We start from the raw sequence: 24,437 nt of genomic DNA on the forward strand, positions 1-24,437 counted from the left end.
AGGACCAAATGTTCCAAAGGAAGAATAATACAGCGGTGATTATAATTGGAACACTTTTATAGCTATAAGGAAAAGGGAAGCTCATGGGGACACTTTCTACCTTGCTTATTTAAGTAATGAATGAATGTTGCCTTGACTCTCAGAAGCAAACTTATTTCTAGTCAAGCAGGTAGAGTAGAGCAAGACACCTGTTTGTGGATCTTAGTGAGAATTTAATTCTGTTTGCATTTTCAAATGTGACCTTCAGAGAGTGAGAAAATTGTAATAAATTTATTTCATCTCAGCTCCTTAGTAGATATTAGCATACCTCCAGTAACTGCAATAATCTCACATGCTCCTGTCTTAGAGGAATCAAAACCACGTGTGCCCTTCTGTAAAGAGACTGACTTCTGATTTATACTACTTAAAGCATCTGGATGAGTCTTGTAGAATAATTTCTTGTAACTACTGAAGCTTAAACTGCCCCTTTCTCTTACTAATTATCCTTTGATTGTCTTACTTTGAGACATCTCATTTTGCTCCTAGACGACTGAGGAGCTTGTTTGAGTTCAAATCCAGCTTACCTCACAGCACTGAAACATTGTCCAAGGTCAAGATCCTTAAACATAGTCTCTGGGTTTCCAGTTATCTTATTTGTAAGAGGAGATTAAATAGAGCCTTCTCCTAAGATTGTAGTGAGAACTTCATCAAATGGCATGTACAGCGTGATAGCTGTGCCACAGGCCTCTCATCCTACCTCTCAGGAGGCAGCGGCAGGTGGATATCTCACTTCGAGGCCAGCCAGGTCTACAGAGTGAACTCCAGGACAGCCAGGGCTACACAGAGACACCCTGACTCAAGAACCAAAACAACAGCAACAAATAGACACTGTGTAAAATACTTGGCCCACAACATGCCATAAAGTAGTCTCTTAATTGATAGGAATGCAGTCATGATTATTGGAGACAAATTATTTTTTAGGAATAAAAGATTTTCAATGGTCCTTTAAAATAAAATAAATCTCCGATTATAAAAATAGTCACATCTTAAACAACTTATATTCCCCATAAAGAAGTTAATAATGTTAGCTTAGATATATAATGTAGAATGGTGTAATAGAAGAAAGAATCAGAGATAGAAGAATTAGATGGTCCAACTATGTCCCCTTATATTTTTTATTTTATCTATTAACTTATTTTTGTTTATTTGATTTTTTGAGGCAGGTTCTCTCTATATACTCCTGGCTGTACTGGAGCTATGCAGACTAGGCTATCCTAGGTCTCACAGAGATCTGCCTGCCTCTGCCTCCTGAGTACTGTGATTAAAGGCATGCACCACCACACCTGGTCCCAACTATATTTTAACCTTAGATACTGAATTTAGATTCTCTAAACAGAGTACATAGCACGACAGATGGGGGAAAACAAACAAACAAACAACAACAGAAACCCTAAGTCCAGAGCAGTAGGGGAAAGTTACTTTGTAGAAGAGAAGCCAAAACTCAGATACTGTTGGACAAAGCAGAATGTGAGTTCAAAAGAACCTCAGCAGAGAGGAGCCTCATAGTCTGAGGTGATCCAAACAAGGTGGAGAAGAAAAACTCAAGCCCAGCATTTTCAGTGCGCTAATGTATGAATAAGTAAGTGGATGGATGCAGGATGGGTGGATCAGTGGATGAATTAATGGATGGAGGAGTAGATAAGTGATTGGCTAAATGGATAGATAAAGTATATTAATCATATAAAATATGCAAAGGAGCATTACAATCACATTCCAGTTAGAAGGAATGAATATGCAAATAGCTGTACACAGAGCACAACATTTGAGTTTGGGAAACTGGTACATCAGTAGCTGTTCAGGTTGAGGACAGTGGAAACAGGCAGGGTCTAGAGTCACTGAGGGTTTCTCTAAAGAGTTTAGATTTTTGTCTTATAGATTACATAAGCCAGACCTTGAAAAACCACCATCTAATTCTTCTATCTCTGTGTCTGTCTTCTATTATTTACTTAAAACTTTTAATCAATTTTAGCTTTCTTAAATAAAGGTAATTGGTTTGTTTTCAGTAGGTGGCTGTGCATCTATTGAAAGCCATCTTTCACCCCTGGTGACCTTCCTTTATGTATGCAGACCTTTAAAAGCATGGTGAAGGTTTTGCCTGCAGGGACTGATACCACATCAGTGAGAGACCAACAGTCATCCAACGAAGGGAGCTGGAGTTCTGAGATGAGAAGAACAGCGAGGTGTCCCTTTTGCTCTGCTGCAGGCAGGACATGAGGAGCTGAGGCAAAGCTATAGCACAAAAGCTACAGAAGACAGGTGACAGGAGATCAGTGGCTCTCTTTCTCATTCCATCCCTCTTCTGTTCCTCTCTGTAGAGTGTCTTTATAGTTCCCATCAAAGAAAGTCTCCACCCCAAAAGCATAGAGTCCAAAGTCTATAAATACAAGCTCAGCAAGAAGTAGCCACAGCTTGCACTCCGCAGAGGACCTGAGACTGCAGAAAATTGATAAAGGCACCCAGATAAATTTATCTAGGGTTCAGGATCTTCTGCTCTAGGAAAGGCAAACCAAGGAACCAAGTATACATTTCTAAATTGAGTCAAACCAAGAGAAGCACATGGTTAGTTTTTAGATTTAGTAACAGTACTTTATGCATCAAGGGGAAGAGTATCCATAGCCAAGAATAAAGGAATCCATAAGGAATCCAGAAGATTCTGCTGCCCTGGGTTGATTCTGTAGTCTCTGACCAAATGGCTAGAATCAACAATTTTTCAGAACTTGGCTGTGACCTTTTTAGTAAGTACCTCATTCAGAAGGATCTCATTCTGTTCTGAAGAGTGCCATTTTATTCTGAAGTACAAACCAATACCATACGTGTTGAAGGGGCTTAAAGTTCTTGATCTCTGCCTGGAAAGGTAGCTTACCAAGAATTCTTTTAGGACAGTGGTTTCACCTTTTCATAATTACAAACTCAAAGACAGCATACCATGCCCTGCATTGCAGTTTGCTCTCACTAATCATGTTATGGCTTTAAATCCTTTTGAAAACCAATGAATACAAATGCAAAACTACCATGGTGCTCAGAAACTAACTCTGGTGCTGAAATGTATATTTTTCAAAAAGAAAAGGATATATATTTTTTTAAGATTCTCAACACTAGGTGAGGGGATAGATTACCTCCAGCATTGCAATGATCTTAAGGCGTCGCTGAATTAAATCTTTTAGACATTTGCTGAAGAGTCTTGGAGTCTTCTGACATGCCAGTGAGGATTTGCAGAATGTATCACTTGAGCACAGAAACATATGTCATCAGTTTTCAGTCCCAGAATCCAGATGTACTTGAAGCCCTGCCATCCTGCCATTGACTCTTTTAGGATATGGTATTATATATCTCAGATTGGCTTGAACCTCTTGAGCTGGTTACGCAACCATTTCAAGAAAAACCTTCAATATCCCCTCCTACCACCTCTGCCTATAGGGTGATCTGGTTACAGGTTGGCACAACCAAACTAGTTAAGGCAGTGTTAGGGAATCAAACACAGGGCTTCTTACATGCTGGGTGAACCCATTATCAACATATCATCTGCATAACATCTGCAACCAAAACTTAATACTTGTTTTCTAGAAATCCTTCATACTAGGAATTTATTTTAAGCTTTTTAAAATTTTTCTTCTGGGGTCTTATTTCATAGATAGATCAAAGTTAGATGCTACTGAACTAAAAGAATTATTTAGTAACTATATTTGTAGTTGTTAGATTTTATAGGAAAAGGGAGAGGAGTAAGGTGAGCCTACTAAGTGATTATAAACTCCAAAGGGGCAGTCAGTGAATCCAGTTTGTTCATACCCAGATCTCCAATGCGTTAGAGACCCAGAGACTCAAGCAGTGTGTCTTGCATTAAATAAGCAAAAAGAGTATGGGAGAACTTTTTGGCTTCTCAACCACTGGGGCCGCAGTAATTAATTCCTATTGCTGGCTTACATCAGCAATGGCTGAACTTCTTGCCCAAGTTCCAAATCCATCACTTCCCCCCCCCCCCTTTTTAATCCACATGTGGTTTTTATTGTAAGATCCACGGAAAAGTAAAACCTGCATATGCCACAGACCATCCTCCTGGCTGATCAGGAAAAGGATGTTCTGCATTACTGCAGAAACCTCAGTGTCCGAGCTTCCTGCTCCTCTCACTGCATTGGCCACAACCAAGCCTGACAGCAGGGTGGAAAAAGTAGACTGGGTCTCCAGAGAAGCCCTTGTGGCATCATGGGTGTGTGCTCCCCTGGGAATTACTAAGGACAGCAACCCAATCTGCCACAGAAAGGAGACAGGGATCCTGAGAACGTGTAGGTTGTGGTTCTCAGTCTTAGCAGAATGACACTGTAGCTTATTCTAAAAATAAGATAAGGAAAGTCTCGTCCAGAATTATTTTTGTTTTACATATTGAAGTGGTTTACTGGAGTCTTTTTAAATTTTTATTTAACAGCCCTTTCTGGGGTGGAAATAGTATAACATGATATGAGGGAAAGTTATGCTTAATTATACATGGTTAAAATTGTTGGTAAGAAATTCTTGGCTGTGGGAGGGTTCGTAGGCTTTGGCTCTGTTTTTTGATGGGAGTCTAGCAGCTGCTGTTTTATTTCTTAAAATAACATGTCTTAACTTTTATTTCAAATGTCAATGAAGGGAATTTTTTCTTTAAAACTAACTATTAAAATATTAACTGGTGCTCATTGAGTTTCTTTGTGGCCAACACTGTTGAACACTTGCACCCAGTATCTCTTTTGTTCTTTAGATAACCTTGTTTCAGTCTCACGTAAGTAAATACTGGGGACTCAAGGCGAATACTGTGGATGTTGAGATGTTGAAACAGACCCAGTCTCAGAAACACTACAGCATACTGACTCGGATCTTAACTTTCATGAATCTTCCTTCTTCCTCATCTATAAACTAGACAGCATGCTCATTTAAAAAAAATAATTATCTGAGCTTAGTTTTCTTTTCTGGTTGCTGTGGCAAAATACCCCAAGGAAGAAAGGGCTTATTTAGGCTCAAAGTTTGCAGGTGTAGCTTGTCACTGTAGGGAAGACAAGGGAACACTGGATTCAGATAGTTGGTGTACCACAGGAACAAGTGCATGCTACTCTATGTATACAGTCAGGGTCTCTGTTAGGGAATGGTGCCACCCATGGTAGGAGGCATGCCTTCCCACCTTAGTTAATGTAATCAAGATAATTTCCACACAGGCATGCCTACTATCATCTTCTAGTTGACTCTAGGTTTTGTCAAGTTGACAATGAACTCTAACCATCACACATATATAAATTAATATGTACTCAAAAATAAGCATATGGATTGAATAGATTGCTCTCTCTCGAGGAAGACAGTCTATGACACATTTCCACATCAAGGAAACAACAATACGCCCATCAGCCTCTACTGATTCAAAGGTGTATGAAGACAGTAATTGCTTGAGAACTGTTATTGCCGTGATGTGGAGTGGAGCTCTAGAATGGAATTGAGAAAATTCCCAAAGATCCTAAGGCTGGTTTTGGAATGCTTTATGGTTCATAATTAACCATTAGCTGTAGATACTTCAATCACATATTTAAAAACACCTGTTTATAGGCATTAAGAATATAGATGCTAATTGCCTACTTACTTTTGTGTTCTTTATTCTTCTTAAGATATATACATATAATTTAATTTTAGATTGACAACATTTGTCCCCCTCCCCAGTATTTATATAACACAAAACTATTGGGTCATGGCTTTTCTTTGGTCACTTTTTATTGACAAGAATATTTTAAATTTTTCATTATATACAATCAGTATACAAGGTAGTGTTTTATATACAAGTATATATTATGCATTGGGCATGTTACTTCCATGGTCCCCTTACCCACAACTTTTTCAATCTCTTTTCCCATTGGTCTCTTTCTTCTTCTACCCAGGTTCACTTCTGTCTTCATGCCATACACCACACACACACACACACACACACACACACACAGAGAGAGAGAGAGAAAGAGAGAGAGAGAGAGAGAGAGAGAGAGAGAGAGAGAAGAGAGAAGAGAGAGAATGTGTGTGTTTTGTATGCATGACATGTAAGAACCACAACTAACAGAAAGCACACATTTGTCTTTCTGAGGCTTAATTTGGATCTACTGTGCAATAAACAGCATCCCTAGAACTTACCGAATCTTTTCCACTGGGAACTGTGCACACTTTATAAACTAACTTCATATTCTAGGTTCCTTATTAAAAAGGGAGGTGATTTTAATGTGACTGTCTATGTAGCATCACACCTGACCTGTCACCACTCATCCTTTGATAGCCTTCCAAAATTAGGTCACTGTCACTTCCTGCGTGGTTTCAGAGTCTTCATGCTCATCACAGTTTGTTTTTCAATTCCCTGATGCTCACCTAGATTTCCTAGTTCTGGAGTTTGTCATACCTTCCTGGTAAATTCCATTCTTAATGGGCAGCTGACAGAGGGCCACTTGGCTCTGATATGTATATCCTACTCTTTGTTACACATGTAGTCTGTATTTGATGTCTCCCCCCCCCCCCACACACACCCCTGCAACCCTACTCTGAGACAGGCTTTCTCTATATAGCCCTGACTGTCTTGGCGCTTGCTTTGTTGACCAGGCAGGCTGGCCTCTGCCTCCTGAGTGCTGGGATTAAGCGTGTGCACCACCAAGCCCGGCTCTGTATTTAACTTCTTAATTGCTAAAATCCATATCAGGGTCCGTGGCCTCACATGGACCGTTGTGTTTGTTTCTTATACTCTGATTTACTGGTAAATTAAACTCATGAAATTACCTTTTAGAAACTGCTCTTATCCCACAGACTTTTAGTCACCTTTATTACATATTCTACCAAGGAAAGTGTTGTTCGGTGTTCATGGATTGAATGATTTTGCTGTTTTCATAGTAATTGTCATTTTAAAATGTAACTTGCCTTTCCATGAATAGTTTTTCTTATCCTAGCCATCAGGCTCCATTATAGAATGTCACTTAAGATGCTCTCGGATCAGCTGAAACCATACATATTCCCCAGCCAGTCACCAACTTCATCTTATGCCATAGCCTTTCTTAGGATTGTTTCCTTGGAAAAGATAATTGTCTGACTTCAAAGCCTCACTCACCACCACCACCCTTTTTGTTTTCTGTGCTGATATTGCTGTGATCTTGCCAGTGGTAACCAATGAGCAAATTGTGGTGCCTCAAGGTCTCTAAGACCTCTTGTCACTCACTCATGTCTCTCCTAACCCAGGGCCTTAAAGCTGCTGACAACGACCCCACGGCTCCACCATATGATTCCCTCTTAGTCTTCGACTATGAGGGCAGCGGCTCCACGGCTGGCTCCTTGAGCTCCCTCAACTCCTCCAGTAGCGGCGGGGACCAGGACTATGACTACCTGAATGACTGGGGACCCCGCTTCAAGAAGCTGGCCGACATGTATGGCGGTGGCGACGACTGAATGGCAGGACGGACTTGGCTTTTGGACAAGTATAAACAGTTTCACCTGATATTCCCACAAAGCATACAGAAGCTAGGCTTTAACTCTGTAGTCCACTAGCACCGTGCTTGCTGGAGGCTTGGGCGTAGGCTGCGAACCAGTTTGGGCTCCCAGGGAATATCAGTGATCCGATACTGTCTGGAAAACACCGAGCTCAGCTACACTTGAATTTTACAGTACAGAAGCACTGGGATTTTATGTGCCTTTTTGTACCTTTTTCAGATTGGAATTAGTTTTCTGTTTAAGGCTTTAATGGTACTGATTTCTGAAACGATAAGGAAAAGACAAAATATTTTGTGGCGGGAGCAGAAAGTTAAATGTGATATGCTTCAACCCACTTTTGTTACAATGCATTTGCTTTTGTTAAGATACAGAACTGAAACAACCAGATTAAAAAAATTAACTCATGGAGTGATTTTGTTACCTTGGGGTGAGGGGGGGGATGAGACCACAAGATAGGAAAATGTACATTACCTTCTAGTTTTAGACTTTAGATTTTTTTTTTTCACTAAAATCTTAAAACTTACGCAGCTGGTTGCAGATAAAGGGAGTTTTCATATCACCAATTTGTAGCAAAATTGAATTTTTTCATAAACTAGAGTGTTAGACACATTTTGGTCTTAATCCATGTACACTTTTTTTATTTTCTGTATTTTTTCCACCTGGCTGTAAAAATGGTGTGTGTACATAATGTTTTATCAGCATAGACTATGGAAGAGTGCAGAGAACTCAGAACATGTGTATGTATTATTTGGACTTTGGATTCAGGTTTTTTGCATGTCAATATCTTTCGTTATGGGTAAAGTATTTACAAAACAAAGTGACATTTGATTCAACTGTTGAGCTGTAGTTAGAATACTCAATTTTTAATTTTTTAATTTTTTTTTAATTTTTTTTTTATTTTCTTTTTGTTTGTTTTGTTTTGGGGAGGGATAAAAGTTCTTTAGCACAAATGTTTTACATAATTTGTACCAAAAAAATTACACACAAAAAAAAAAAAGGAAAGAAAAGTGAAAGGGGTGGCCTGGTACCGGCGGCACTAGCAAGTGTGTGTTTTTAAAAAACAAAACAAACAAACAAAAAAATAAATAAAAAGAGACAAAAAAAAAAAAAAAGAAAAAAAAAAGCTTTTAAACTGGAGAGACTTCTGAAACAGCTTTGCGTCTGTGTTGTGTACCAGAATTCAAACAATACACCTCTGACCCCAGCGTTCTGAATAAAAAGCTAATTTTGGATCTGGTGACTGGTTTGAACTTTTTCATTTCTCCTCTGGAGCTGCTCTGAAAGTTGCCGAAACCCCAAGAGCTAGGCAGTCATTGGGAGCAACAGTCTCAAATTATGTGTTTGTCCTCAAGCCTCTTTATACGGAAGGGAATGCCTGGCATGGCAAACATGTATTCCAAACCACTATCACTTGAGAGATTACCATCGGCAGATTACTATCTTGTTTTATACCTCATGGCAATGGTAGAAAAGTGATGTCATAAACTTCATAGAACACCATGAAATTGGTAGTTCTCCTTTTGTTTCCACCCAAGCTGGTGGTTATGCTGAGGTGGGTGGTGGGCATGGCTTTGGGAACAGCAATGGACACCTGCTGGTTCTCCTGTACTTCAGGGGAGACTGTCTATGTCCTTAGTAAAGCATGCTCAGGCTTAGCTCCTAACCCTAACTCAACGTTTGTTTTAGTGATGTGTGTAGTATGTGCTACAATGAGGAACAGAGCGGGCACCAGGCTAAGTTTTATAAAACTGTGCCTCTTACTGTGATTCATAATTGAATTTTATGAGACTTGCGGGAACACTCAATATTTTCTATCTGCATTCAGAGTCATCACACCATATATTCTTACACTCTAGGCTTTAGGAAACACACAACATACCTCTCAATAATTCCTTTATTGTCTTTTAAATATAAAGGTTATTGTATATACACAGTGAAATTTGTTTTTCTATTGACTTACTCAGTGGGCAGTTCTTTCTTGTTACTGTTCTGATCCATAGATGCTAGGACTCTGGATTTCTGTAACAAAAACAAGACTAAACTGGAACAGCTTTGCTTAAAATGGATTCACAGATCATGCCCCCATGCTGTTTGTACATTTAAAATGAAAACTGAACTGACTTTCAAATTCAAATGTGAAATTTATATCAAGTAGATATTTTTAATCGTCTGGTTATAGTGATACGCATCTACAATTCCAGTGTTTGGAGGCAAAGACAAGAGGGTCATCACTAGAGGCCACCCTAATCTAAATAGCAAGTTCCAAGCCAGGCAGAGCTACATAGCAAGAGCATGCCTCACACACACGTACACGCGCACGCGCGCACACACACACACACACACACACACACACACACACACGTATTTTCAAATTTTCATTTTTACAAATACTATCCACAGCCATTATTCCTTTATAAAACCATTTCTAAAACAGATTTCAGAAAATCAGTAAAGAGTAAATGGTCTCATTTGGCTACAAATAGGTTTTTTACTCAACTGGTTGTAATTCATGGTTCTTTTTATTTGAACTATTTATACACGTTTGCATATAGATTTTATATCAATTTATATTCATGAAGATAGGGTTACATATTATATATTTTTTGTAACATTCTTGTTTCACTATGGCTATATCTTGGACATTGTTCCATATTACTATATATGTATTTCTGCTTCATCCTTTTTAACTGCTACATAGAATTCCATAATATGGACTTAATAGGGTTTTTTTTTTATTGAATCATTTCTTAATTTTGTTTCCTTTTTTTCATGATTAGAAATGATTCCACAGTAAACAGTCTTGTGCAAGCCTCTGCATGTGGGAGTATTTTTCCAAATTAGAAGCTTGGAGATGGAATTACATGATTCAAGAAACCAGAGTGAAGTTAATTAAACATGGCTAAAATTATAAATGTTTGGTGTTACTTCAATGAGCCTTTTAGCTAAAAGAAGCAGCTTTCTAAAACCAGCTACAGAATGCAAGATGGTCTAAGCAAGATCTTATTCTCTTTTCTGTGCAAATTAGCCATAAAGTCAAGTCCTGTAGTAGTTTCAAGTGTTCTGCAAAATGGCTTACATATGTAGCTTAATAAAGCCGTGAAAATTTTGTTTATGAATGTTGTATTCAGACCCTATCCAGAAGCACACTTACCCTGGCCTGCCTTGGGAACTTGGGTCTGGCTGCAGTATGTGCAGTAAGCACATGCATGTGCTTGTCCTGGTAAAAGCCACATAGTGAGATAAAAGGATGCATGCTGTATGTTTCAGCAAGACCTACAGATAGCCTAGTTAAAGACAACACAGTTTAAACTATCACAAGAAATTTCTCCCCCTTACTCGCATCAATCTGAATATTATGCACATTAAAGGTTTGCCATGAGGGAACCAGTGAGTTGGTTCAGCAAGAAATAATCTTTGCTTCCAATGCACCTTGAGTCAAATTTGCGGAACCCTTATGTGGAAGGAGAGCACTCACTCAACAAAGTCATCCTCTGACCTCTGCAAATACAACATACATGCACACAACAACAATAATAAAAAGTGTGCCATTCAGATGGTACCACGAGATTCCCTCATGATGACTGGCAAAGGGACCTATCCTTTCTCTGTATGTGTAAGGCGTCTGTATTCCCTCAAGTCTGGTTTTATTCCCCTATAGACTTTCTTAACATTTTCCCACCAACTAATAAGAATGAGTTCTTCACATGCTTGTTTTCCAGGTAGTTTGATAATCTTTTGAATTCACTATAGTGTTTTTGTAGCACAGATTTTTTTCATAATTGTTTTAGGGTTCACTATATTTCAAAGGTACATTTCTGAGATTTCCCCAATGACATTCATCACGAACCACAATGTTGAAAGTCAACTTCTGAACAGAATATTGAAATGGAAGGTCTGTTTTCCAGACATCATTTGTTAAACATTTCAACCTTGACTCAGTCATATAACATGGAGCCTTTACCTATACAGTTCTTGTGTATATAATGATGTCTTGGTCTTTTATTCTGTTTCATTGGGTCTTTGCTCAGTGCTGGATGATGCTATCCTGTCATTTGGATAAGCCATTTCCCATGCTGGTCTCATCAATAAAGCTTTTCTATTATTTTTTTTCTGCATTTTTCTTGTGCATGAGTTTCAGATATATTTAGTCAAGTACTACAACAAATTATATTTCAGTTTTTATTGAGTTGTAGAAAATTAATACTGTCACTTCCCGTCCAATTCTTCATGTTTTCATACCTTTGGCATTTACTAAACATCTACGTTTTGTGTTCTGCTTGGTACTTTTTATTCTTAGGAAAGGACTTCCCTTCACACTGCAGTCCCTCTACTGCTGGTGTCTCTCAGGTTGATTGGCTTTGATCTCTCTCATCTCTGCCTTATTTTACTTTTGTACAAGTTTCTTAACATTTTCTGATAACTCTTTCACTTTTTCTAAGAAAGAATAATGACAAGGTTTTTTTTCCATTTCCAAGACTAATAATTGGACCTTTCCCTGTACTGTTGAGGTAATAATTTTTTATTGTTCTTGTCTGAATTTGCAACACTGTATTTCACATTATACATAACATTTACTATAGATAGTAACTGAGATTCTAACTGTACATGTTGAATTTTATAAAATACTTCTTTTGTTGCCTAGAAAACTATTGATGCATTAATTTGCTTAATTATGTAATTACTATCTTCTTATTAAAAATTGCTAATTTATAATTTTACCTATATTGAGTCAGGTCTTCTCAATGATGAAATTTCTCAATTATTCATGTGTTATGATTTTTTTTGGTCAATTTTAACAATTTACATTTTTTTCCTGAACATACCTGTTTTGCCTAACTGAGAAAAGGAAGAAAAAAAAACTGACAGAAAATTGCAGCCTGTATTATCTTTTAACAGTCTGCCTCATTCCTTAAGATCTGTTGTTTGTTTGTTTTCTCATTTCTCTTCTCAGACTCCTTTGCTTCTGTCTTCATTCGAGTAACCCAAGGTTTATTTTACTTAGCTGGTGGTTGATCCTACCTGTAATCACAGACAGCACTTGGGAGGCTACAACTGGGGGATTGTCATACATTTGTGGACATCTTGGTTACAGACTCTGATTCTGGCCAGCATAGAATATGGAAAGAGACCCTGTCTCAAGAATAACTGCCACCATCAACAATTTTTTTTTTTTTTTTTTTTTTTTTGCTTTTTTATTGAGCGGTACAGAGGTTTGCTCATTTGACTATTTGTGTATGACCTGTTTCAGTCTATTAATTTGTTTTACAACGACTAGTATTTTAATTGATTTTGGTTTATTCCTAGGGTATATAAGTATTTCCACACTGCTTTAGATTGGGGTGTTTTCAGGGCAGAGGAAAATATACCTAAGCTTCAGCTTGTCATTTTACCAATGGAAGGTGCCTTTCTGAGTGGCATTCGGGGCTTTTATGAATTTCACTGCGTTTGATATCAGTGTAAGCACACCTGTCTTCTTTCTCTGAGTGTTCTGTTTGTTGTTGGTTTGTTGTTTTTACCAGAGGCATATTTTATTTTAGTCTGATTAAACTCAGCTCATCTCTTCAGTGGTAAGGACTGCTGGCCGGATACAGTAAAGGAAACTGTGAGGGTTTAAAGTCACTGCCATCTACATAATGATAGTAAGACCTTGTATCAGCAACAACCTAAATCCACAGCAAAAATAAAGTTCTGATAAACTTTGTTGTTTTTCAGCTTCGTAAACAAAACTGTTTAAATGCCATTTTCTAACAGGCAGTATCATAGCTGATTGGCAATATCAGCCTTGACAGTATTGGAAATCAGGGGGCTCCAACCTTGTGTTTAGAATATGACCTCACCTTGCCTGAGGAGTCTCCAAGACATCAGCATGTGAACTGCAAAACTCAGAGGCATGTACAGGTACCAGGCCTGCGTCCTCTCTGCCTCTCTGAAGCTTCATGTAGAATTTGATGTTCTCTGTCTGTGTTGGGACCAAAATGTCACTTTCACATTTAAAGGAAACATTGAAAGGAAATCCGGAAGTCTTAAGAGATACTGTGTCCAGAGCTGTTACTTTTTGACTGACAGGAGATGGGTATGATAAAGTGAAAATAAAAAATTCTGGACAGTAGGTTTCTAATACAATTTCAACAACAAATACAAAAGTCAACAAGTCCTCCTTCTTAGAGAGAAACAGCAATTCTTTACAACTTTTAATCTCTGTTGTGAGTTCAAGGCTAGTCTGATCTTCACAGTGAGTTCCTGGCCAGTCAGAGCTACACAGTGAGACTAGCTTTGAGGAGTCCAAGGCAAAAGTACCAGGAGTTTGAAGCTAACCTGTTACACTATGAGAAAGACTCTCTCAAAAAATAAAAAGGAAGGGATGGAAGGAAGGAGGGAGAAAGGGAGAATAGAATTATAATCAAAGAGGAAAGTAGTAAAACTACTTCTATTTTTTCTGTTTTGTTTGTTTGTTTGTTTGTTTGTTTGTTTTTTGGTTGTTTTTTCAAGACAAGGTGTCTCTGTGTAGTTCTGGCTTAGAACTCTCTGTAGACTAGGCTGGCCTCAATTCTTCATCATCATCTTCTATTGTCTTCATTGTCTTCTCTTCCTCTTCCTCTTCTCCTTTTTCTTCTCCTCCTTCTTCCTTCTTCCTCCCCTTCTTCCCCTTCCCCCTCCCCCTCCTCTTTCTCCTCTTTCTCCTCTTTCTCCTCTTTCTCCTCCTCCTCTTCCTCCTCCTCCTCCTCCTCCTCCTCCTCCTCCTCCTCCTCCTCCTCCTCCTCCTCCTCCTCCTCCTCCTCCTCCTCCTTCTTCTTCTTCTTCTTCTTCTTCTTCTTCTTCTTCTTCTTCTTCTCTGATAGGCCTTGTGCATGCCAGCAAGCTACCACTGAGATACATGCTCCTGTCTGCTCATACACCTTCTCTTATTTCACTTTTTATTTTGAAAGTTTCATTAAGTTGTTTCCACTGACTTTAAATTAACTACATATCTCTGTCCCAATCACCCCAAAAGGCCTTAAACTTGGGATTCTCCTGCCTCAGACTTCACAGTAGCCGGGAATACAGGCTTGAACCCACAGGCCTGCCATTCTTTCAGTGAAACAACAAATTCAGTGTCTTCTCCAATTGTCTTCCATTGGCCATCAACATTCTACAAGGTTAGCAGTAAAAGCTAATGAGCCATCCTCCACTTCTCTTCTACCAACAAGCTACATGAAGAGATTACAAAATATGGAGGAGGTTCACTCTAGTAAAGACAAACATATTTTCCACATACACAAATGGTATCTTCTGTGACTGTGTGTATACCAATAAGGAACTGTGAGAATACAATGCTGTGTCAGATAAGCTACCACAAGTGGGGACTTAAATGTTGAAAAGCCAGTGGGCCAAAGGTCATGTGTAACTTGAAAATGGAAAGGAGGCTACAAGCTACGGGGAAGGCACACAGGAAGCAGGGGAGGTGAGGAAGAAAAGAGAGAGGGAAAAAGTGCTACGTATTTGGGGAAAAAAGTCAGAATCCTTGTAAAATAAAAAATGTGAAATAAATGAAGTTTTAGAAATAAAATTAAAGAAGGAATTCAGGCACTTTAGCCCTGAAGTCAAGAATGCATACTGCTTAGAGAGGAGCTGAGTTTGGCTCCCAGTGTGGGTTCACTTCTTATAACTACAGTTCATCTGGCCATATGTACATATGTGTATATGTGTTCTTGTGCACATATATACATGTGTTAACCCCATGTCTGTGTGCAAGCACATACAAACACAGCTAATCAAAACTAATAAGTAAATAAATTAATTAACTAAAATATCTTTTTAAAAGACAAATAGTATGCATAGATTAAAAATAATTTTAAATTGTCTTCATTTCTGTTACAACAAATGCCTGTAATGAGTTTGTGTACATCAGTTTGAGAATACATTTGCTTTCTATAACTTATTTTAATAAAAATAGGTACACTTGAGAACCTAATCTCAGGTGATGGGACAACATTGGTGTTGGATTCTCTGGCTTGGAAACTGGTATCAATCAGAAGCATGATGGACACATGTCTGTTATTCTATACCAATGCATATTTCATGGAGTAGATTCGCTTATTTCTGTGTTAGGAGCCTACACCTGTTGACCTCAAGTTGAATACTTGAGTATGAGTCGGGGAATGCATGTTAAACTCAATCACTAGAGGGTGTCAACATCAACAATCAGTTGCTTTGCTTTTGATCTTCACACCTCCTTGGTATTGCACATAAAATTCAAGTCTAAAAGTGAAAGATTTTATCTTCTGAGTTCCAGAAGTCATCGGTGAGCCATCATTCTTTCAGAATCAACATTGAGGGAACAGTTTGTATAAAGCAAGCCAAAGTTTATAGACTTCCTCATGGAGTTTTGATTCTGTATGGTCAGGGCATTTATAGTGATAACTGATATCCATGGCCAGAGAGGAAACTATCTCCAAGTGTAGCTTAGTTTCATGTTAAATGGTTTCTATATTTAGCAGTAGTTGAAACTGATAATATTTTCTTGTTGGATAAGTAATTTTTATTATTTATTTATTCATTTACTTAATTTGTTTTTTTTTCTTTTGAGACAGGCTTTATCTGTTTAGCCTTATCTAGCCACAAGCTCAGAAATTCACTTGCTTGTGCTTCCTGAGTGCTAGGATTAAAGGAGTAGGCCACACATCCTACTTTCTCTCTCTCTCTCTCTCTTTCTCTCTCTCTCTTTCTCTCTCTCTCTTTTTCTTGAGATGGTGTCCCATTATGTACCTCAGATTTCTTGGACTCCTAAGACATTCTCTCTTCAGCCTCTCAAGGAATTTGGAGCCTCTTAAGTGTTGAAAGCAGAGGCACAGTTACACAACTGACTACTTTTTAATCCTTTTCTTAAAATGATATTTATTCCATCACAGCCACTGCATTCTCTAACACATACCTGAAGCTATGTATGGTGGCACACTCTTACAACCCCAGCATTAGGAAGCAGACAAAACAGAAGAAGGAATAAAGCACCCTTAGCCATACAACAGATTTCAGAGCATCCCAGGCTATAGTAACACATGTCTCAACATGAAGAAACAGAGATAGAGAAATGACCCAATGGGTAAGAGTACTTGTTGCACAAACATTTGGACTTCTATGGAGATCCTAGAAATAACATAACCAGCTAGGGGTCCCAGGTGCACCTGTAAACTTCTGAGGCAGAAGGATCATCGAGGCTTAGCTAGCTGAGAAAATGTGTACCCAAGTTCAGGATGAAACCATGCCTCAAAGTAACAGGCATAAATAGAGTTATAGAGAAGGATTCTGGACATACACACACAAACACACATACACATACACACACACACACACACACACACACACACACACAGAAGAGAGAGAGCAACAGAGAGACAGAGAGAGACAAAGACAGAGAGACAGAGAGACATAGACATAGATGTGCATACTACTGTGCATATACCCCCAGACACATACAAAGAAAAATATCTTTAACACAAAAATTGCCAGAAGAAAAGCTTAGTTGCCTACTTGTGTTTCAAACATATGCCACTATCAAAAAATAGCCTTACTCTGTCCTAAAGAACTTAGCTCCCATAGTGAGGTTAATTAGAGTATTGCTTTGCATGATTCCAGGCACCAGTGGCCAGAAAGCTTCCATACGTATCATCTTCACTTTTTTAATTGCCAGTTCTGGAAGAAAATCCAAGTATATCCAGGAAACCTGGAAGCATAAAAATGCTGAAAATTGATTAAATTGCCTGGAAATGATAGATCCTAAAGAAATTTAATTTTATTACTTTGAAGATTTTCCATATAGGCTTTGCATGTTCAAAATGCAGATTTAATAACTCTGCTATGTTCAAAGTATCATCCATTTTAGCCAGGATTACCTGATTCTATATCCATTTTCTAATATTTCCATTTTTAATAGCACTATTCCTCTTAAACCCCTTGACTGTGTATATAGGAATCTTTTAAAAATTAGGTCATCATGCAGCATTAAACTTTAATAACTTGATATACTGACCATAGAACAAATATATATTGTGCCTTTGTTAATCATGATCCTATTTTTAATAAGAACTTAATACCAGGACCTTCTGCTTTATAAAAATATCCAGCACAAGTAAAGACAATGAGATGAAATAACTGATATAAAGATATTTTATATACTCAAAAGTGCTATGTAAATTGCTAGAATTTGAACATTAATAACTAAACTTGGTATGTATTTCATTAAAATGGTGCCTTATAGATGAAAATCTCAACAATGTGTGTTTCATGTTCTGAAAGCTATCTCAGAGTATAAAATTGCCACAATCCAGAGACAGGACAGGGATGAAGGTGTTTTTATGCCCATTTGTCTTTACATGCTCACTTTATTTCCTCAATGTAACTGTGTCAAGTTGGTCCAGTGTGTAAAAGTGCCCACTGTACAGTTCTCCTGCCCTGAGCACCAATGGTAGAAGGAGAGAGCCCACTCCCAAGGGTGTGTTCTGACCTCCACTTGTGTGCCCTGGCATGTGTAGGCTACCCACACTTCCACACATACAATGTTAAATAAATAAGATAAAAAATAAATGAATAGTTTGCTGTAAAGGTGCCTTAACAATCCAGGAAGGGATAGAATGATTGAGCAGTGTGGCCGCTGACTTCTTACTTTAAGCAGCATACCATATTAGCTCTTTTTGCTTGTTAAGTTGATTCTTTTATTGCCGTGCCACATTTTAATCCTTCAAGAAACATTCCATTTGTAAAAAATCCAAATCACAGCCACCTCAATGAGGGATAAATAGTGACCACACTCAGGAAATCTGAAGTCAGTTAACAGACTCAACATGGAAAAACTTGGCTCTGAAGATGAGCATTGTAAAAGCCAAGTATAAGAAAGAATCCAAAGATGTAGCAAAGATACTTTTATAGAGGATGACACCTAAGAAGGTAGAAAGATATAATGCAGAATGGTCACGTTAATTGACCACTGTTTCCCCAAAGTTAATGGTGTATTAGAGCTTCTGTAGATATTTGAAAAACATACTAACAATTGACTTCCATTATAAGACCACAGTCTGATGCTGAGATGCAGAATTTCTCAAGAGAAGATGCAGTTTGAATTTGCCTAAAAGTGTTGAGAAGTTTTTGTCTGATTCATTTGGTCATTGTCTAGAAGGATACTAATTAAGAACCTACCCAGGGTGATTTCCAAAGAAAACAGGTAGAAATATAGACCAGCCTGCAAAAAGATCATTCAAGAAGAAACTGGATTGGCCAGGATTAGATGAAATCTCGCCATTAAATATCATCAAATCCTACCAAATTAACACATCAGAGAGCTAGAAAGCTAGTTATGCCAAGTGGTGGTCAAGAGGGACAGATCTGACAGCTTGGACAGGTACCGTTTCTTGGATTTTTTTTTTTTTTTTTTGTCTTTTAAAGGTAAGCCTGGGAGAGTTGACAACTAAGTGCTGTCTTCCACCAATAGCCTCAAAAATAGAGAAGTAACTCTTTTTCTCACTTCACTAGAAGGTTTTGAGAGACACTACCTAGTGAATTCCTATTAGTTTGTTTTTAATCTTAGTAACTTAGCCATTTTATCATGAGGAACTAACATAATTTTAAGCCACCACTAAAAATATCTCCTGGAGAGGAAGTGATTCTTTCAGAAACCTTGGGAGTATGTCATTGCAGAGAGAGATGCATCATGGGGCAACATTTGAGATGTAAAAGAAAAGACTGACATATAAATGAGAGAAGATCCATGCTTAAATAGCATGGGAAATATGTCACCCTTGGGGTACATGCACACTCAACTCTAACATTTTGTAGTGCTGCAAATAAGCCACCAGCCCATTTCCATCAGAAAGACAACATGAAGGAGTCTGGGGAAGGAGCAGATTTTCATTTTCTTTTTTGTCATTTCATGTATTGCTGGTACTCTGTAGAAATCAGGCAAGGAATTACCATAAACATTGTGGCGAGGTTGCACACTGATACAGGAGTAAGACCTTTCTGAAGAGTATCTGTAAGGTGTTCACAGTAGTAGTTATTGCTGTAACAGCACAAACAATGAATTCATACTTGTACTTGCTCTTCTGGTTGTAGGAAAGCTAACAGGAAAACCTCACTAGGCTTTCACATACAGAATCATTGGGAAGTGAATGTGAATGAGTCTAAGAAATAAAAGAAGTGAGAAATACAAGGTTTAAGAAGGGAAACTCATCTGGTTTGTGCAAAAAAGATTTGCACATCTCTGTGTTTAAAAAAAAAAGATTAAATATTTACCGATGTCTTCAAAATGAAATGCAAGCTTCCGCTCACCATTTACAGCCTCTGATTTCCTGACTTGGTATACATAAAATCTTCCTGGAGCAAATATACTTTTTTTTCTTCATTTACTGAAGTAATGATCTTTAGTTCAATTCATGTCAAGAAACTTAAAATTTGATTTCTGCCTCTTTAGCTGCCTTCCAATCCTACCACTACATTGTGTACCTAATAAGTTTTGTCAATTAAAAAAAAGAGAGAGAAATTTGGAGAGCAAGTTAGCTGAGATGGCTTGGCATATATATATATATATATATATATATATATATATATATATATATATACTCTTCTTCATGGTATTGAAGATGCAGGTCAGTGATGACTAACAGGCTTAGGAGATATATTAAAGATAACATTAGGTATGGTGGTCTGTTGCGGTAAATCTCTAGCCCACAGAAGTCCAGTCAAGGAAGTCACAACTCAATTAATTACAAATGTATGCTGCAAGCCTAGATTGGGCAGATTTACCATAGAACTACTCTATTCCCCAGCTCTGAGATCTCTTACAACTTGCAGGTTCCTAGGTCATGATCTTCTTCATCTTCTCTCCTTCCACCAATTGCCCACTCCCAACGGCTCTTCTCCTCTTATCACTCTTCCCCTGCCTCTGGCTCCTCCCACTCCTCTTCTACTGCCCAATCACTGGCTCTAGCCTTTATTTAACAAATTTGATTAGACAGAAGGTTCACAAGATTCACTCCTCCTTCGCAGCCCTTCCCAGGAGTGGAATTACCATGACAACAAGAGGCTAGGGCTATCCACAACATTTCCCCTTTTTGTCGAATTAAAACTCTTTTCTCTCACAGTGGTCCATGCCTATAGTCTTAGCATTTGTGAGACTGAGGCAGGAGGATCATATGTTTGAAGCCAGCTCATAGGAAGATCCTATTAATTAGAGAGAGACACAGAGAGATGACAGAGAGAAACCAGATAAATCAGCTGAATGTCAAAATCACGATAGCCAACTTTTATTTTGCACATATTGTTTTTAAAATGTCAATGATTACTAATTGATAAGGAGAGACTACTCCACAGTGGATGAGCCTGGGTTTTATATAAAAAGATACAACTAGCACGGCCCTGTCAGAAAATCAACAATCAGGGTTCCCCTGTGGTTCCTGCCTCCAGCTTCCTGCCTTGAGTTGCTACCTTGCTTTCTATAGTCCTTTGAATGAGAAATGTTCCTATAGGCTCATATACTTGAGTCCATGGTCCACAGTTGGCAGCTTTGTAGGGAATGTTATGGAATCTTTGGGAGATGTAGCCTTGCTGGGGGGAAGGGCAACACTGGAGTGGGCTTTGAATGTTTATAGCCTTGCCTCACCTCTAGTGCTCCATCTGCCTCCTTTGTACTGATGAAATGTGATGGATGAGCTTCCTACGCCTGCTGACATGCTTCTCCACAATTAAGAACTCTCTGTCTAGAACCAAAACCCCAAATCAACTCTGCTCTATCAGTCGATTTTGATCATGGTATTTTATCACAGTAATAGTAACCAGCACATCTTTCCTCAACCTGAAATATGAAAGAAAATAAACCTTTGCCCCATGTTGGTCTTGGTCAGAGTATTTTATCACAGTAATGGAAGGGAACTAGAACAGATGAATGAGAAAGACATATCGCCTATTTGAAGGACAATGTAGTTATCCAGAATGAGTATAGGAAACAGGAAAGCCAAGCCTGTTGGAGCCAGGAGCCCTTTGTGCATATCCACATATGCTGGTTGGTAATGAAGTGACCACGTGTGAGCAATGACACACTTTGCCATGACCTGATGAAGTGCCTGCTGGATGATGAGTTTTAAAAGTAGTGTAAGGTATTTTTAAAAGCATGGGAAATACCTTCATAAAGTATAATATATGTGAATATTATATATAAATATTAATCTTGATTTTCTAACCTTTGCTGGTGATTATCACAGCAGTTGTTCATTATGTACAAGCTGACAAAGTAAATTTATAACTCCAATTCAGATTTTCATAGTCAAGAAGAAATAAAAATAAAAGTCTAGAATTGAAAATATCTAGGTTGCTCAGAATGATTAATTATCTGCCAAACGCTGTTGGTACGTTTATAGTACTACAGAATAATAGAGTTATTCACAGAAATTTAGTTCAGGTTTCAGTAAGCCTTCTTAAATGGACTTTTCATTTTTAGTATTTTAAATGTGAATTAGGAAAAAAACTTTCACTCCTTAAGAGATAATTTTTTTGAATAAAAGAAATGCTTTTCACTTTTTATGTCACCCTGGAAAGACGGGTAGTCATTGACAATAGACACTGATTGAACTTTTCTTCTGTACCAAGCACCATGCCAACCTTGACGCCATGAAGATAAATAAGATCTGTGGTCTGTCTTCAAGGACTTTCTAACCCAAAATGCAGATGAGTCATGTGACCAGCTAGTACATGAAAGGCTAAGTGCCTTGACATAAATGGGCCCAGTTCCTCTGGCACTTTTATAACAAGAATATGCGGTTTCTTTTTGATCTTTGTCCTTTGCATAGCAATACTTCATATGATTATATGACTGTGAAAGGGTTCATTTTCTCAATTTAGGGGACAAAAATGGGCTGTTCCAATATTTAAAACAAAAACAACAAAAATTTAACTTCTAAGTACATTTTAATTATGTTTCATTTTTAATATTCTCAATTATGTGCAGACGTGCATTCCTGTGTGCACATGGATGCAGGTGCCTGTCGAGTTCAGGAAAGAGCATTGGATCCCCTGGAACTAAAATCACAGGAGATGGTATGTTGCCATGTAGGTGCTGGGAACTGAATGGCAATCTTCTGCAAGAGCAGTATCTGCCCTTACCCACTGACCCAGACACATTTTAGAAATAGTCAAGCTATTAGCAAGGACTCTGGGGCAGAGTAACAAGGAATGAGGGTCATTTCAGCGTATGAAAAGGTTAAATCATGCATTTTGTTACAGAGAGCAGAGGAAGAATTCAGAACGCAGTAACAATATCAGAGTAATTTTCTTCACTAGTCACCCTTAACTCTAAGGCATCTACAATGCTCAACTAAAATCTTCAGAGCTTCAAAATACTGAGGAGATTGTTCTTTGAAGCACCATGTTCTAATGTTTCTCATACTGGCTTTCTCTATACTCCTGTGAAACACTGCCTAGGAAATCAATCAGGTACCTACAAATGTACTAATGGCTGGGTAGTTCAGAAAGAATGAGTGGCAGTGAGTTGAGTTGATACCAGGGGTAAGGAGTCCACTGAAGGAGGAAGGATGAGATGATACTATCATTGACCCCTAGGTTATATCTTGGAGTCAAAAGAGATGTTCTGAAATTCTCATATATTTTGAATATATGAATCTGATAGGTTTCTTTCCCTTCCATTAGTGATGCAAATTGACCAGGTCAGACCAGATTAAAAGGAGGTAAAGACAGAAGTATTAGGAAGCCGCTTTCATGCACATTCACTGATCTCACAGGAGGAGGTCAATGGAGTCCAGCATCTGGGCTAAAGCAAGGGAGTTTATAGAGCTTAGGCAAAGAGTGATGACATGTCAACTAGGAGCTAGAACTGTGTCTACACATGGTCAAAAACTGAGCCCCTGGGTGGGCACTATTGGGTGGGATGCCAGGAACACAGAGATTTGGAGTGTGTTTTCTTTGGCAAGTCACACCCTGCAGTTCATTGAAACCATGTGTTAATCTGGTACAAGACTCTGGTAGGACCTAACATGGCAACTTGCAATCTCTCTGGTTCCAGTGGATCCAATGTTCTTTCCTGAGCTCTACAGGCACCCGCATTCACATGAACACATAGACATACACATCTGCACATAATTGAGAATATTAAATGAGTGATGGAGTGTTAGCACAGAGTTTTCTCTGAGCAGGCAGGGGAGTTTGTTCTGTGTGAGCACTGTTGAGGGGTAGCAGATGGAGTTTTCTGGGCTGTGCAGGAGTGAGCAGGAGTTCCAGCCTAACAGAATCCATTAAGATAAATAGATCCAGGAAAATCATTCCAAAATGAGGGTTAGTGATGATTGACAGATACCAGTTAACCCCAGGGTTTATCAGATTTGCCAGGTTTTCATATTGTCAATTGAAAGAATGGTGGTTGCTATGGAGTTAAGTAATACAGCCAAAACATATCAGAATATTTCAGAGTAGCATAAGGTCAAGAGACTAGACTGAAAATCTAGTACTCACTTATACTGAACAGATGGCTGTTGTGTAAAAATTTCCTAGGGGATTGAAACATTCCATTCTACAGAGAAGCTCCTTACAAAGGAAGGTGGTACAAATATCAAGGTAGCCCCAGGAAGTTCCTGCAACTGACCAGATTCCCTAGCACTGTTCTTCCCCAAAGTAAACAACCCAAGATGTGGGGGAGCCAAGCTTCAAGGAAGACTATGAGATCAGTCCTGCTGCCTGGAAGAAGCAGAAAGCAACCAAGTTTCCTGGGAAAGGTTTAGACCAGCTGATTGGAAGGCACATTTTTCAATCTATTGACATACTTCTAGGTTATGCAGTGTGCTCCGTGGTTCCTAGCTTCTGGGAGCTATCACCGAGCTGTGATGAGCTTTGGTGATGCATCTAACACTGAGTTATTTCTGCTCTTGTAAGTAGCCCTCAACTTTACTCCTCTAAGTAACCCA

At 38.5% G+C, this 24,437-nt stretch overlaps 1 protein-coding gene across 1 annotated transcript in view; it reads left to right on the forward strand.

The window, feature by feature from the left end:
• Positions 1-7,911, forward strand: part of Cdh2 (cadherin 2) — a 216,583-nt gene extending 208,672 nt beyond the window's left edge. Inside the window, exon 16 of the mRNA XM_076912954.1 lies at positions 7,255-7,911. Coding sequence (XP_076769069.1) covers positions 7,255-7,461 — 207 coding nt within the window. The 3' untranslated portion in view covers positions 7,462-7,911. The remainder of the gene's footprint in view (positions 1-7,254) is intronic.
• Positions 7,912-24,437: the final 16,526 nt, after the last annotated feature.

Source organism: Arvicanthis niloticus, chromosome 14 (genome assembly GCF_011762505.2).
Source record: "Arvicanthis niloticus isolate mArvNil1 chromosome 14, mArvNil1.pat.X, whole genome shotgun sequence".
NCBI classification, from domain to species: domain Eukaryota; kingdom Metazoa; phylum Chordata; class Mammalia; order Rodentia; family Muridae; genus Arvicanthis; species Arvicanthis niloticus.